Genomic DNA, 15,816 nt, shown 5'->3' with positions numbered 1-15,816 from the left:
GATAATGAGGGAGAACAGGTGGGGCAAATTAACCAATAATCAGATAACAAGGGGGAGGGAACTGACAGGGACACGAGCACATGCTCAACATAACAAAACCCACAAGTGCACACACGACAGGACAGGCATGTGACATTACCCCCTCCTTAAGGAGCGGCTACCAGACGCTCCACTAGGGACGGGAGGGACAGACCCGGGCGGGACGGGAGGGACAGACCAGGGAGGGACGGGAGGGACAGACCAGGGAGGGACGGGAGGGACAGACCAGGGAGGGACGGGAGGGACAGACCAGGGAGGCACGGGAGGGACAGACCAGGGGGGCACGGGAGGGACAGACCAGGGGGGCACGGGAGGGACAGACCAGGGGGGCACGGGAGGGACAGACCAGGGGGGCACGGGAGGGACAGACCAGGGGGGCACGGGAGGGACAGACAAAGAAGGTACAGACAAGGGAGGGGTAAACAAGGGAGGAACGAGGAAAACAAAAAGTTCAGGAGGCCATGGTGGCCCACAAAGTTCGAATGGCCAGGGCGGCCCACCGAGTTCGGGAGGCCCACCAAGTTCAAGCGGCCGGGGCGGCCCATAGAGTTCAGGCAGCCAGGGCAGTGCGGGTAGAGCAGGACGCCAGGGAGGCGCGGTGAGAGCAGGGTGCCAGAGAGGCGCGGTGAGTGCAGGGGGCGCCAGGGAGGCGCGGTGAGAGCAGGACGCTTTAGTGGCGCGGTGAGAGCAGGACGCCTCAGCGGCGCACGGAGAGCAGGACGCCTCAGCGGCGCACGGAGAGCAGGACGCCTCAGCGGCGCACGGAGAGCAGGACGCCTCAGCGGCGCACGGAGAGCAGGACGCCTCAGCGGCGCACGGAGAGCAGGACGCCTCAGCGGCGCACGGAGAGCAGGACGCCTCAGCGGCGCACGGAGAGCAGGACGCCTCAGCGGCGCACGGAGAGCAGGACGCCTCAGCGGCGCAGGGAGAGCAGGACGCCTCAGCGGCGCAGGGAGAGCAACACGATCCACCGGCACAGGGACCACCGGAACACGATCCACCGGCACAGGGACCACCGGAACACGATCCACCGGCACAGGGACCACCGGAACACGATCCACCGGCACAGGGACCACCGGAGCACGATCCACCGGCACAGGGACCACCGGAGCACGATCCACCGGCACAGGGACTACCGGAGCACGATCCACCGGCACAGGGACTACCGGAGCACGATCCACCGGCACAGGGACTACCGGAGCACGATCCACCGGCAAAGGGACCATCGGAGCACGATCCACCGGCACAGGGACCACCGGAACACGATCCACCGGTACCGGGACCACCGGCACAGGGTCCACCGGAAGTGGATCCATAGGTACCACCGGACTCCGGAGAGGGGCCCTCCTCCGCTGTCCAATGAAATAATCCACAGTCACCTCGAATGTTGCCCCCTCCAGTGCCCTCATTACAGTCCAATCGAATGGTTTGTCGAGGGCATAATTGAAGAGCTCCTTAAGAGTTTCATCTCTGTATCCCAGTCCCTCTGCAGCCCTCTTAAACTCCTGTGCAAATTCCCTCAGATCAGTTCCTTGTTGCCGCATAGCTCTAAGGGAGCTAAACTGGACTATACGGTCCCAGAGGGGACAGGAGATAGCAGAGGGAGGGGATTGCGGTGACCTCTTTCTCCGCTGAGTCCTCATATTGGTTGGATCCTTCTGTCACGTTACAGACAAAGGAAATGGTGCGAGGACTCAAGTGCAGAAAAGGATATATATTTATAACAAATAAAACATAAATACAAAACAAACACCCACGAGGGGGCAAAACGCATAATAGAACATAAACTAAAACTCAAAACATACCAACAGAAGTCACTGGGGGAACGGGAGACGCAGACATTACACAAGGATCCAACACAGACTGAACAAACACAAGGAGATTATAAAGGGAACAAACAAGGCAGATAATGAGGGAGAACAGGTGGGGCAAATTAACCAATAATCAGATAACAAGGGGGAGGGAACTGACAGGGACACGAGCACATGCTCAACATAACAAAACCCACAAGTGCACACACGACAGGACAGGCATGTGACACTCTCTCTCTCTCTCTCTCTCTCTCTCTCTCTCTCTCTCTCTCTCTCTCTCTCTCTCTCTCTCTCTCTCTTTCTCTCTCTCTCTCTCTCTCTCACTCACACACACACACACACACACACACACACACACACACACACACACACACACACACACACACACACACACACACACACACACACACAAAACCTTATTATGGATATAATCTTATCTTATTTGCAATTGACCTATAGATTTAAGAAAAATAGTTGCATATCTGGACAGAATGACACAAATCATGCACAAACTGATGATAAATGACTGTTTGGATATGCTTTTTTCAAAAAAGTTCCTATTACAATAATTCAGGAGTCCCCATAAAGTTTGGTGCACCTTTTCTCCCTTTCCTTGCAGCTGTGACATTATGGTATATTTAAGCTTCTAAAAGATGCTTTATAAAATCACAAGTCAAAAGTAGCACGTTTGTGGTTCACAGGAAAGCTCTTCCCAGCTTTAATAGCTAAATTTGTAACTCTGACTGATTGCCGTTGTAGATGTGATTGCACTGCTTTTTTTTTTTTGCCCCATTCAAAGAGCATGAAGAATAGGCTCTTTCATGGCAGACTTGTGGTCATGGACATGGAAAGCAGCGCTTAAACAGCTCTCAGCCAAAACAAAATCTGCCGCCAAAAGGAATCCCATTTCATTTATATGAGCAGGAAATTGACCCGTCAGAGTACGAGAAAACCAGGGAACTGATACTCTGTATTGCAGGAACATGTCCAGTGTGTCTGCATCCTGATTGCCAGGCAGAGAGCTGAGATTAGGGATAACAAATGCCCACACTAAGACTCTAGAGGCACTCCTCTTCTCTTCTGTTTAGCATGAGAATGGAGGAGAGATGGGCCATGTATCGCAGGTGGTGCTACGCCCCAGACTGAAAATGCATAAGCAGACACTAATGGTGAAGTGAGATCCTCCTGGGCCTCATATAGACCGGGGGATGAACCCGTGGAATTGTCTTAGGAGTATAGAATAGGATTTGTTTGGGAATGGCATTGGTGTCACTACACAAAAAACTGGAAAAAAACGGGTTTTAAAGGCATTAGGAAATCTGAGATTTATTAGTTAGATTTATTTTTTTGTCATACTTTGTTGGGATGACAATCAAATAAAGTCTTCTTTATTTAATGAACACTCACCTTGCAAAATAATACTTAAAACATATAGAAATAATATTGGATTGCTTAGCTTTAGCTTTTAAAACGTGTATGAATACATTTATACACTGAACTTTTTTAATATCAAGATTTTAGGTTAAAATGTATTTGCATTTTTAGATGCTGTGATCTGAAAAGGTGTATTTTTTATTGTAGTCTAATAAAAAAATGACAATATGATCTTTAAAAAAAATATATATATATTTATTTGTTCATATGACCCCATATGGCTAATTTAAAAATAAACGAATAATTCATGAAATAATATAATATTTAAAAAGTTCACACCACAGGACAACATTTAAGTGAAATACAGCCTTATAGATATGTGTCACTGCTTAAAATGTCATACCAGTTTTGCTTTGACATGTACTTGTTTCTAACAGAACCACGACGTCTCAATCATTTCAACATCGTTTATATCGATAAACGCAGCCCTGATCTGTACAAGCAAGCTGTGATCCTCTCTGTGACTGGGAAGATTTTTATAGTAGGCTATCGTGGAGGAGGAGGAGTGTTAGGAGGAGCTTGTCAGTCTGTCACCGAGCCCGTTTGTAAGAGCACAACGAGGAGTGAATGTGAAGCGCAGTGTTTCTATGCGTGGAGCCGCATAACATCGGAAGTTTTCACTGATGGGACACTTTCAACCCTTTCTGCTGCTTACTGAAAGTTTATTCTCGTGGATTTGAACGGGAACGGAGAGTTGAGAGAAACTCTTTTGACAGAGCATATTGTAAAGAGCTTTAAAGTTTCAAATACTGTACCGGTGCACGAGATGTTGGTTTTGACATCCAGTATTGATTGGCTCTATTAGTCGCGCGGACTGACGGTCTTTCCAAATACTTACTGAAACTTTAGACGTTTTGGATATATTTAAAACTGAATCACAAAGGATTTGTTTTAAAGCAATATCAAGCGAAGCGTGACAATGAAGATATCCAAAATGAACATCTTTTTTTCTTCAAAACAAATGAACATTCAATGTCATTTACAGTATGGTGGACCATGAATCGACTTTTTCCTCTTCTAAACACAACAAATATTACTCATTTGCAAGCAAAACTAGACAAATATCATCTGCATGGCATTGAATCATTTTAAGACTTTCTCGAGGTTATCAAAATGACCCATTACATGAAGATTGTTGTACTTTTTCAGTTCTTGATTCATGGATCTTCACTGGAGATCGGAGCATATGATTTGGAGCGTGGACGCCCGGCAAAATGTGAACCCATCACCATTCCCATGTGCCAGGGAATCGGCTACAACATGACACGGATGCCCAACTTCATGAATTATGAGAGCCAAGAGGAGGCTAGTATTAAACTAAATGAATTTGTTCCTTTGGTGGACTACGGATGTGATGTCCACCTGCGATTTTTCCTGTGCTCTCTATATGTGCCGATGTGCGCCGATCAGGTGTCCGCCCCTATCCCAGCATGCCGTACTATGTGTGAACAGGCAAGACAGAGGTGTTCACCTATACTGGAAAAACTCAGTTTTGGCTGGCCGGACTCATTGAATTGCTCAAAGCTACCGACCAACAACGACCCAAACGCATTGTGCATTCATGCTCCCGAAAATGATACTCAACCTGAGACTAAAAAAGGCAAGGGAATGCTGCCGGTACCTCCGAGGTCCAGACAACCTGCAGCCGGGAGTGGACGTACCTCAAGTAGCTCGCGGTCCTGTGATAACCCGGAGAAGTTCCAGTACGTGGACAAAAGCAAGTCCTGCGCGCCTCGTTGCACTCCTACGGTGGATGTGTACTGGTCAAGGCAAGATAAGGACTTTGCGTTCATTTGGATGGTTGTGTGGTCAACGCTTTGCTTTGTTTCTACAGCATTCACAGTTCTAACCTTCCTCCTCGACCCCCAACGCTTCCAGTATCCCGAGCGGCCTATCATCTTCCTCTCCATGTGTTACAATGTCTACTCGGTGGCCTTTATTATCCGCTCGGTGGCAGGGGCAGAGAATATCGCTTGTGATCGGGAAAACGGAGAGCTCTATATTATCCGGGAGGGTTTGGAGAGCACTGGCTGCACCATAGTCTTCCTCATCCTCTACTACTTTGGCATGGCCAGCTCCATCTGGTGGGTCATCCTCACCCTCACCTGGTTTCTCGCAGCGGGACGAAAATGGGGCCACGAGGCTATTGAGGCGCACAGTAGCTACTTCCATATGGCCGCCTGGGGTATTCCTGCAGTGAAGACCATAGTCATCCTCACTATGAGGAAGGTGGCTGGGGACGAGCTGACGGGATTGTGTTACGTGGGAAGCATGGACAGTAATGCTCTCACTGGCTTTGTGTTGATCCCTCTTTCTTGTTATCTCATCGTCGGGACCTCTTTCATCCTTACGGGGTTTGTAGCCCTCTTTCACATCCGCAAAATCATGAAAACTGGCGGCACCAACACAGAAAAACTAGAAAAGCTCATGGTTAAGATCGGAGTCTTTTCCATTCTCTACACTGTGCCTGCTACTATTGTCATCATATGCTATTTCTATGAAAGACTCAATATGGAATACTGGAAGTTCAAAGCTCTGGAAAACAAGTGCGTGTCCTTTCCCGGTCGAAGGAGCGAGGATTGCTCTTTGGACTCGTCGGTTCCCACAGTAGCGGTGTTCATGCTGAAAATTTTCATGTCATTAGTGGTGGGCATCACCAGTGGGGTTTGGGTATGGAGCTCAAAGACACTTCAGACCTGGCAGGGGTTGTGCAACAGAAGGTTGGCCGTGCGGACGAGCCGCAAGCCCTGCTCCAGTGTCAGCTGCAGCAGCTCCCACTGCCATTATAAAGCACCGGCTGTGACACTTCACATGAACAAAACAGACGTGTACACAGACAGTCTCACACATGTTTGAGACTAAAGGCCTCTGCTGTGGAGCCATCCAGACTTACAAGGCTTGTATTGTGATGAGATGCTCAGGTTGGACTACAGATCAGGGTAAATCTGGTAACTCCTGTAAAAGGTGGCATTTACAAGCCTTTCCTTGAAATAGCAATAGGAAAGAGAAGGTTTGTTACATGGAACGAGTGCAGCTCTACCACAGAACACGCATGGCAGAACGCTTTATTTATTGTAGCTATTTAAGTATTGCTGGCTGTATAGTTTTGTACTGTATGTGATATACTGTATATAAGGAAGAGTTTTACATAATTTGGCAGTATATATTTCCTAAGAGAGGAGCAATATTTATTATGTATTTTTAATAATACCAGTTTTTGTCCTAAATAAGAATCTATATTGTTTTTTAGGGTTAATTGTAAAATGTTGTACATTATATGCAAAACTTTTTCTTTCTCTCTGACTTATGATGTTTTTAGCACTTCTGATTAAAATGGATTTTAAATGGTATGTTAAAACCACATGTAAAAAAAAATGCAACTAAACAAGTCCATATTACTTAAGGATTGGTAGGAATAAGGTCCTATACTGCAGTCAGTTACATTTATGAAGTTTTCAATGTTCACCACTGTGTTAATCTGTCTAGCTCCAAGTGGGAATTTCGATCCATTTATAATAATATTTATCAAAACATCTTTAAAAAATCAGTCCAGCTAAACTGCAGTCAATAAAAGAACTATGACAAGACACTAAGAATGTATGATGCTGCTATGAATTTATGCAGAATTAAACTTCCTTTAACCTAATTCCCTTAACCCGAAGTCAAACATTGATTGACTGACATTTGTGACATTTATTGTTTTGTTTCCGCATGCAGAATTCTATCAAGAGATCATGCAGGCTGATAAAGAGAGGAGATATGTTTAGAGTAGTTCTGGGCATAACTCGGATCAGTTTTTACAGTGTTTTCATATATTATATTTGTGGACATATGACCCTGGACCACGAAACCTCAATAAATCGCACTGGAATATTTGTGGTAATAGCCAACAATATATTATATGGGTCAAAATGATAAATATCATATCAAATTGAATTGAGTAAATATCATGTTCCATTAAGATATTTAGTAAATTTCCTACTGTAAATGTTTTTGATAATATGCAAGTAATATGCATTGCTAAGGACCAAACTGAAAGTGATTTTCTCCATATTAAGATTTGTTTGAAAAACAAATTTCCAGATTTTCAAATAGTTGTATCTTGGCCAAATATTGCCCTATCCTAACAAACCATTCAGCAATGTTTTTTATTTAACTTGCAGGTGATGCATACGTCTCAATAATAATAAAAAGGGCCCTTATAATGGTTGTGTGGTCCAGGGTCATATATGTGCTTGTGAAGTTCACCTTAAATAATGAGCTACAGCCTGAAGCTAATAAGAGAGAACGATTTTAGGAATTGTAATTATTTACTTTTATTTCTAAACCAAACAATTTAAAAAGCAACAGCTGATATTTTAAATAGTATTTTATATAAAATGTACAGTAAAATATGTACCACAAATATATATACTACTATAAAAAAAAAAACACTTCTTAAATTAACTGTTTTTTCATTTAATTGTAAAAATGTATCCATTGTTTCAATTGATTTATCCTCTGCACTATTCCTGTGCCTGTGCATATATTGTTATATATATATATATATATATATATATATATATATATATATATATATATATATATATATATATATATATATATATATATATATGTTTTGGCAGGTCTCAGGCTTTGGAGCTTAAACTGCTGTTACATTTGGTCATAAAAAAAGGCATGTTTGTCTTGGCGCTCATAGCCTAAACTTCACAGTGCATTACCCACATGTAGCAGTCTGTATAAAAATCAATTAACGCATGTCTGTTTTCAGTTTTCAAGTTTACAGTGCAGTAGCATTTGTAAACATTGCTGTTCGCAGTCAAGAACACAGTACGCTGCTCCAGCCGCCAGCAGACTAGGGAAAATGTAATGAAATGTTAATGTACTGGAAGATGAATGTTTAGTTTTTACTAAATACTACCAAGACATTACTCATTTGGCAACATGTATGGTTAAAGCTGGGCTGTTGTTAAAATAAAGATAAACATAATTCTTGACTATTTGTTAACATTTCATGAGAGTACATTAAGCTTTCTTTGGTTATGTTTACATTTATTAATTTAGCAGATGTTTTATCCAAAATGGATATAAGGAAACATATGACATGATAAGAGGAGCATCACAAGTATTTTGTCAGAGTCAACTATATTTGTAGTACACAATTTCAGGTCTACAGTATAAGATTAGTTCACAAGGTTGTCAGAATTGAATTAATAATGAATTTTTAATTCTTGTTCAATGTGAAATTGAATTTTTATTATTTGCACTCTTAAAAATGCTGGGTTAAAAACAACCCAAGTTGGGTTGAAAATGGACAAACCCAGAAATTGGGTTGTTTGAACCCAGTGCATGGACCCATTCAAACAACCCCATTTCTGGGTCTGTCCATTTTCAACCCAACTTGGGTTGTTTTTAACCCAGCATTGTTTAGAGTGTGGAGTACAATTCTTGTAGCTCCTGTAAGTGTAGTTTCTAGTAATATACAATATTTAATTTTTATAAGTAGGGGTGAATTCAGGGTAATCGGGACACAACCTACACTATCCATAATTTGTCCCAACCTATACATTATCCATAATTTTTTCATGGAAAATAAGCAAATTTCCATAGATTCCATAGTTTTCAAAAGTTTGGGGTTGTTAAGTGTTTAAAAATGTTTTTCAATTTGATCAAAAATACAGTAAACACTAATATATATATATTCTTTTTTTTTTAATTATTACAATTATTCTATTGTAATATACTTTTCTCGTGAAGCCATTTGACCAATCTTTAGTGTTGCATAATCTTTCATTAATCTGATATGCTGGTTTGATGCCCAAGAAACGTTTCTTATTAATATCAGTGCTGAAATCATAATTTTCAGAATTCTTTGATGAATAGTACATTAGCCTATTGCATTAACTTGAGAAATTTTTTTACTCTGTTTTTCTAAATTAACGAGTTAATTATGTCAAAATTATGAGAATTTTTTTTTTTTTTAAATCATCAATTTTTTTCTGTTTATCTAAATTAATGAGATCCCTTAAAATCCTGTTAAGAGCTCTATTTTAGCTGGAGTGCATGGAATTAAACATGTCCCGCCTTTCAAGTTTAATCCAGTTTTATTTTACTTTGGGTTTGAGACAATGGGAAATACTGCTGTCTTTAAGTAATATAAATGTTTTTTTTAGTGCCTCAACTTTGCGCAGACACCTCATGACAGCAGAAAAGAACATTCTGATCTGCTTAACATTGCTATTGCACTCCATGGGGATCCAGTATTTTCAACAATTGCCTGATTGTCTCTTGCGTCACCACGTAGCCAGCCGAAATGCATTTCAGATGCATCATCTTATATCCACGAAGCATACCATATCAGTTCAACTGATCCTGGAGAAACACAGCAAAGTCTTGAGGTGTCTGCACAAAGTTGACGCACTAAAAACAATACAATTTATATTACTTAAAGACAGCAGTATTTCCCAAAGTCTCAAACCCAAAGTAAAATAAAACGTATTCAATTTGAATGGCGGGACATGTTTACTTTCATGCAAACTAGCTAAAATAGAGCTCCTGGCAGGATTTTGAGGGATCTCATTAATTAAAAAAAACAGAACAATTTTATTTATTTTTTATGAAAAATTATCTCATAATTCTGAGATAATTAAGTCATTAATTCAGAAAAATAGAACAAAAAGTTTTTATTCATGAAAAATTATCTCGTAATTCTCGTAAGTGAATGCAATACGTTTCCGTGATTGTCTTTTACTATCACTTTTAATAAAATTAATGTATTCCTGCTGAATAAAAACTTGCTTCCAAACACATTTTATTAAAAAATAGATTTACATTTTTTTTGAATATATATAACAGTTTTTGGAAGCAATTCAGATATTAATCTCTCTCTCTCTCTCTCTCTCTCTCTCTCTCTCTCTCTTCTCTCTCTCTCTCTTCTCTCTCTCTCTCTCTCTCTCTCTCTCTCCTCTCTCTCTCTCTCTCTCTCTCTCTCTCTTCTCTCTCTCTCTCTCTCTCTCTCTCTCTCTCTCTCTCTCTCCCTCCACTACTGGGGTAGGTTGTAACACATACTGGGGTAAGTTGTAACAGGTAGACAAAATGCACAAAAACACAAAAAAAGGGTACTCCAAGTGTTATGCCACAAAAACAAAAACAAAAAAGTTTAATTTTAAATCAATAGCTGATAATTAACATATTTACACCCATCCACAGAACAAACAAATGCATTCTTTATCAGTCACAATAGTGACAAAAACAAACGCATTCTTAATCAAAGTTACAATGGTGACAAATGAAATTGGTCAGGCCTGGAGTGCAACACAGACAGCAAAAACCTCCATGGTGAGATCATAAAAGGAAGTCTGAAAAACTGAAACTGTCAGATGACTCCTATCTTATCCCTGATTCATGGAAATGGTAGTGTTACAACTGTCCCCGTGTTACAACTATACCCGGTCTCCCCCTATATATAATATATATATATATATATATATATATATATATATATTATATATATATATATATATATATATATATACAACTTTTATTATTATTATTATTTTGTCAGTCCTCTGCATTGAATTACATTTCTATTTTGTAGTTTTCGCTGATAATCAGTTAGACCTCACTGTTTCCCAAAGTTTTGGGCCTTAATAGGGTGTTAGTTAAATAGTGCTCACAGTAGAATTGAACCAATACTACAGTTAATGTTCTCAATTCCCTGTCACGTCAACATGGAACCTCTGCCTCAAATACACACAAAGACAGATTTGTCATGTAGATTCTGCCAAGACAAACTCCATATACATGAATGCTCTTAGGTGAAGCAGTTGTACAACACCCCCACATTTGTGGAGAAAAAAGCGTTCCGTTTATACAGCAACAGGGTTCATTATTTTGCCCATCAAAACCTGGGGCATAAAGACTCCATTGTACACCTTGATGTTTAAGGTTTTTAGTTTTTAGGCAAAGCAGTCAAAAGAAACCCTTTTGCCATTTGAGTCCATTATCAAGTGAATGTTAATGGGCTTGTAAGTGAGCTTGAGAATGGACAAGATAAAACAGCATTGTAATTGTCTGCTAGTTCGGAGAAGAAACCATGTGTCTGGTAAAGGGAGGATCATTAAAGCATCAGGGACTTTCCCTCCTCTTAAATAAGCCAGAGGAATTGAGAACAGTAATAAAGGAGTGGTGCTCATTACTCTCTACCCCATGGGTAGTATCCCGTTCCTCATCATTTGATGTGGAAATGAGGCTATGGCAAAAGACCATTGAGAAGCTGTTGTCACCAGAAGGACTTTTCACCAAAATTCTTGAGTCTTAGCTTGATCCGTGAGTGTTATCCACACAGCCACGTCTCACCTGCCCAACGGCTCTGGCTTTCACTTGTGTTAAACACACACATACACACTCACTCGGTTTAATATTTGTTTTTGATAAAAAGTTGACATTGGACTTGAAACCGGACAATTTGTCAAGGCTTTCATATTTGCAAGGCTGCTAAGGGGCGAAATTCCTTGTGAAAAACTGTAAACTTCAGCGTACTTTCAAAAACAGTACTTATTACAGAAATAACATACTTTAAAAGAATATACTTGTGAAATGAATGTAATGTTTTTTTGAAACTTCATTGTGTTTATGCAATTGAATGAAACTGCATTGTAGTAAATGCAATTAGTTGAACTTAAGGACTTCTAAGTTACTTCATAATCATACATCTATTGTCTTTGAAATATGATCAAAGTGTACTCCCGAATGTACCGACAAGCATTTATGGAAAACTAAAATATACATCAATGTACTGAAACTTGTCACGTATTTAAATATATTTGTTATTACACATTTGTAGTGATGAATCTTCAGTTTAGTATTTAAAATGTATTCATTTTAAATGTAACATTGAATAACATACAGTTACAATTAAAGTATTTACATGTGCCATGTATGTTAGTCAACACTTTAAAATAATCATTCATCTTTGAAGCATGAAAAAGATTAAAATATAAAAATTTCAAATAGGCTTAAATATTGTTGAAAACTTTTCATTTGACTTCATAGACACTTTTTAAAAGTGTACTTAAATGTGCTAAGTCAGTCATGAAAGTGTACTCTCTTTAAGCAACTCTCCTTTGGCCTTTTATTTCATTAATATTATATTATTTGAAAGTATATATATATATATATATATTCGGGCCGGGACTTTAACGCGTTAATTAAGATTAATTAATTACGTGACTTTAACGCGTTAATTAATTACGCAAAAAAATTAAAAAAATTAACCGCATTTATTTTTGCACCGCGGAACGTTTTTCAATGAATCAGTTTCGACGGACCGATTATACTGGAACACCAACTAGCGCGACAACGACGACAACAAACCATGGGTGCGTCTCAATCAGCTCCCTAGTTCAGTAGTCAGGGCACTGATCAGGGAGTCAGCCCATTGACTTAAGTCTTGATCAGTGCCCTGACTAGGGAACTAGGGAGCTGATTGAGACGCAGGGCATGAGTGAACATGAACGAAGAAGCTGATGAGAGCACTTTGCTTGGCCCCGTGGATGGGAAATTTTGTTTTAAAAAAACGAAAGAATGGAAGCGTCGTCAAGAGCATGGTTGTGAGCAAGCTATACACCAAGGAATTTGCGTATCACCGCAGCACATCGAGCCTCAAATATCACAAATATGCTTTTGCTAAACTTAATGGCAAACATTGCGCTGGCCTGCTGGACTGAAATAAATAAACAATATTTTGTTGATTAAGCTTATGTTTTCAGTCATTATTCAATGGTATACTAAAAATACATGGGAAAAATTACTTCTCATTGTTCTCAGGTCAAATATTTATATGCGATTAAAATGCGATTAATTTCGATTAATTAATTACAAAGCCTCTAATTAATTAGATTCATTTTTTTAATCGAGTCCCGGCCCTAATATATATATATATATATATATATATATATATATATATATATATATATATATATATATATATATATATATATATATATATATATATATATATATATATATTTTTTTTTTTTTTTTTAATGTTAAAGTGCATTACAAGAACATATTGTTATGGTACAGGCTACGGAGACAAGATGGTAAGTGAGTCAGGTTTATTGAGCAACCAGTTGTGTTAACAGGCGAGTCGGTGAGTAACTTGACAGAAGTGCAGGTTTGCCAGTGATGAATCTCTGGGATGATACTCTGGGTGGACTTGCAGGTGGCGGTTGTGAAGCTCAGGCGTTTGGCGATGGAGACACGGAACACACACATGCTGGACACAGGAAGGCACTGAAGACTAGGAAGTAGATGGTAGAGAGAGGTAAGTAACATCAAAGGAGTCCTTGAAGTAAACAGAAGGATTAGTACCTTTTACAAACGAGACCGGACAGTGACTGAGTGCGTGTGTGTCTTTTGTGCTGCTGGTAATTAGGTGTAGCTGCAGGTGTGTGGTTAATAATCAGGTGAGAGCGTGCGCTGTGATTCGTTAACGTGGGAGCCTGGCGTGTCTGTGACATTACCCCCCTCCACGGCCCACTCCTGAGGGCCGAGGACCCTGACGTCATGGTGGTCGGCCTCTGCCTCAAGGTGCAGGTCTGTTGGAGTGAGAGGCATGGAAGGTTTCAAGCAGGTTAGGATCAAGGATGTCATTTCTAGGTACCCATGAGCGTTCTTCTGGGCCGTAGCCCTCCCAGTCCACGAGATATTCCAGGAGACCATCACGGCGCCGGGAGTCCAAGATCTACTCTACCTCATAAGCAGTGCCATCCTCCACGATGAGTGGGAGGGGGGTCTCCTCGGCTACGACAGGCTCTGTGGCGGGAGAAACAGAGGGATAGTGAGGCTTTAACAGTGATACAGAGGCAACGTGGGGGAGAGGACGCTGGCGTCGTCTGTTCGCCGCTTCTCCACCCACAAATGATCATGTTAATGTACTATTAGATTTAGATTTTATTTTATTTCCTTATGTTTGTGACTAGTCTAACAGTCAGAGCTACAATTGGGGCTGTTGCTGATTGCTGGCAGCCACTGAGAGGACGTTGTTCCTCGTTTCGCCGTTTTCCACCGCTTCTAATGTTTTTGTTTGAATTGCTGCGGTTGGTTCTGGTTTGGTGGACATTTGATGTTTCTCGTCGCGACTGCTCACTGGTGGTCTCCCTTGGGCTTAAGCTGCATGGTGGCTGAAGTTTGCACCGGGCTAGCGTCATCTGGGCCATCGTAATCGGCGTCCGGCATGATGTTGGGATGTTCCGCTTCTCGGCTGCGCCGCTGTTCCGTCCTGCATTGCGGCCGTGGAGCGGCTTGGACTTCTGCGCCGACCCCGGTGTGTCCACAGAAGTGCCCGAAAAAATGTTCTGCCTCCTGCATGGTGCTGCGGCGATCCCCATCGTTTGAATCGTCATGAAGACCCATCATCTGGTCTTCAGCTGTCCTGCCTCGACGATGTCATCAGGACACACTGCCGCTGGGAGAAATCTGAAACATGGAGTGGACCACAGTGTGCTGCGGAGCTAACAGAGACTTCCACCATCAGCTGTTTTCTGTTCACCATCAGCTCTGTTTCTGTTCACCATCAGCTCTGTTTCTGTTCACCATCAGCTCTGTTTTCTGTTCTGTTTTCTGTGTTGGTTGATTGTTTGTAGTATTCTATATTTTTACTTGTTATTCATTTTTTGTTGTTATCCCCCCCCCCCCCTTGTTGCACTTTGAGATTCTTCGGAATGAAAAGTGCATTATATATAAAATCTATTATTATTATTATACGTGGAACGTGGGGTGAATCCTAATCTCAGGTGGGAGCTGAAGCTGGTAGGTGACCGGGTTTATTTGCTTCACGATGGAGTAGGGGCCAGTGAATCTGGGACTGAGCTTCCTGCATTGCAGACGCAATCTGATGTCCCTCGTGGACAGCCAGACCTTCTGTCCTGGCTGGAAGGTGGGGGTGATGGAACGAAGGTCCACTACCATCTTGCGTCTGCACAGGGCTTGTTGGAGTTGGTGATGTGCAGAGTCCCAGACCCTCTCACTCTCCCGGAACCAGTAATCGACTGCTGGGATGGTTCCCCAGACCAGGGGAACAATGGAGGTTGGTACCCAAGTACGCACTGAAAGGGCGTGAGTCCGGTGGTAGCTTAGCGAAGGGAGTTCTGGGCGTAATCAGCCCAACCCAGAAACTGGTTCCAGGAGTTCTGGTGGCCGTGGCAGAAGGTACGGCGGAATCTGCCGATCTCCTGGATCTTCCTCCCCGTCTGCCCGTTGGTCTGCGGATGGTAACCAGAGGAGAGGCTTACGGTCACACCTAGGAGCAACAGGAAGGCCTTCCAGACCCGGGAGATTAATTGTGGCCCTCTGTATGACACAATATCCTCTGGGATTCTGTAGTATCTGAAAATCACATTAAACTTTAATTCAGCACTTTCCATGGCCATAGGCAGGCCCTTCAAGGGAATGAGATGACAAGACTTAGAAAACCTATCCACCACAACTAGGATGCATGTGTAGCCATCGGACACTGGTAGATCCGTTA

The 15,816-nt window shown here is 41.7% G+C and overlaps 1 protein-coding gene across 1 annotated transcript; it reads left to right on the top strand.

The window, feature by feature from the left end:
- The first annotated feature begins 3,859 nt into the window (after nucleotides 1-3,859).
- On the top strand, nucleotides 3,860-7,352 carry fzd9a (frizzled class receptor 9a). The gene has a single exon (XM_067437870.1). It carries the CDS (start codon nucleotides 4,398-4,400, stop codon nucleotides 6,138-6,140), a length of 1,743 nt encoding a protein of 580 aa, XP_067293971.1. The 5' UTR covers nucleotides 3,860-4,397; the 3' UTR covers nucleotides 6,141-7,352.
- Nucleotides 7,353-15,816: the final 8,464 nt, after the last annotated feature.

This window comes from Pseudorasbora parva, chromosome 3 (assembly GCF_024679245.1).
Source record: "Pseudorasbora parva isolate DD20220531a chromosome 3, ASM2467924v1, whole genome shotgun sequence".
NCBI classification, from domain to species: domain Eukaryota; kingdom Metazoa; phylum Chordata; class Actinopteri; order Cypriniformes; family Gobionidae; genus Pseudorasbora; species Pseudorasbora parva.
This window is presented reverse-complemented; position numbering and strand designations above follow the sequence as displayed.

What these genes read in the sequence shown, in the direction of transcription:
- fzd9a (XM_067437870.1), top strand. Translation starts at nt 4,398, where the DNA reads ATGACCCATTACATGAAGATTGTTGTACTTTTTCAGTTCTTGATTCAT.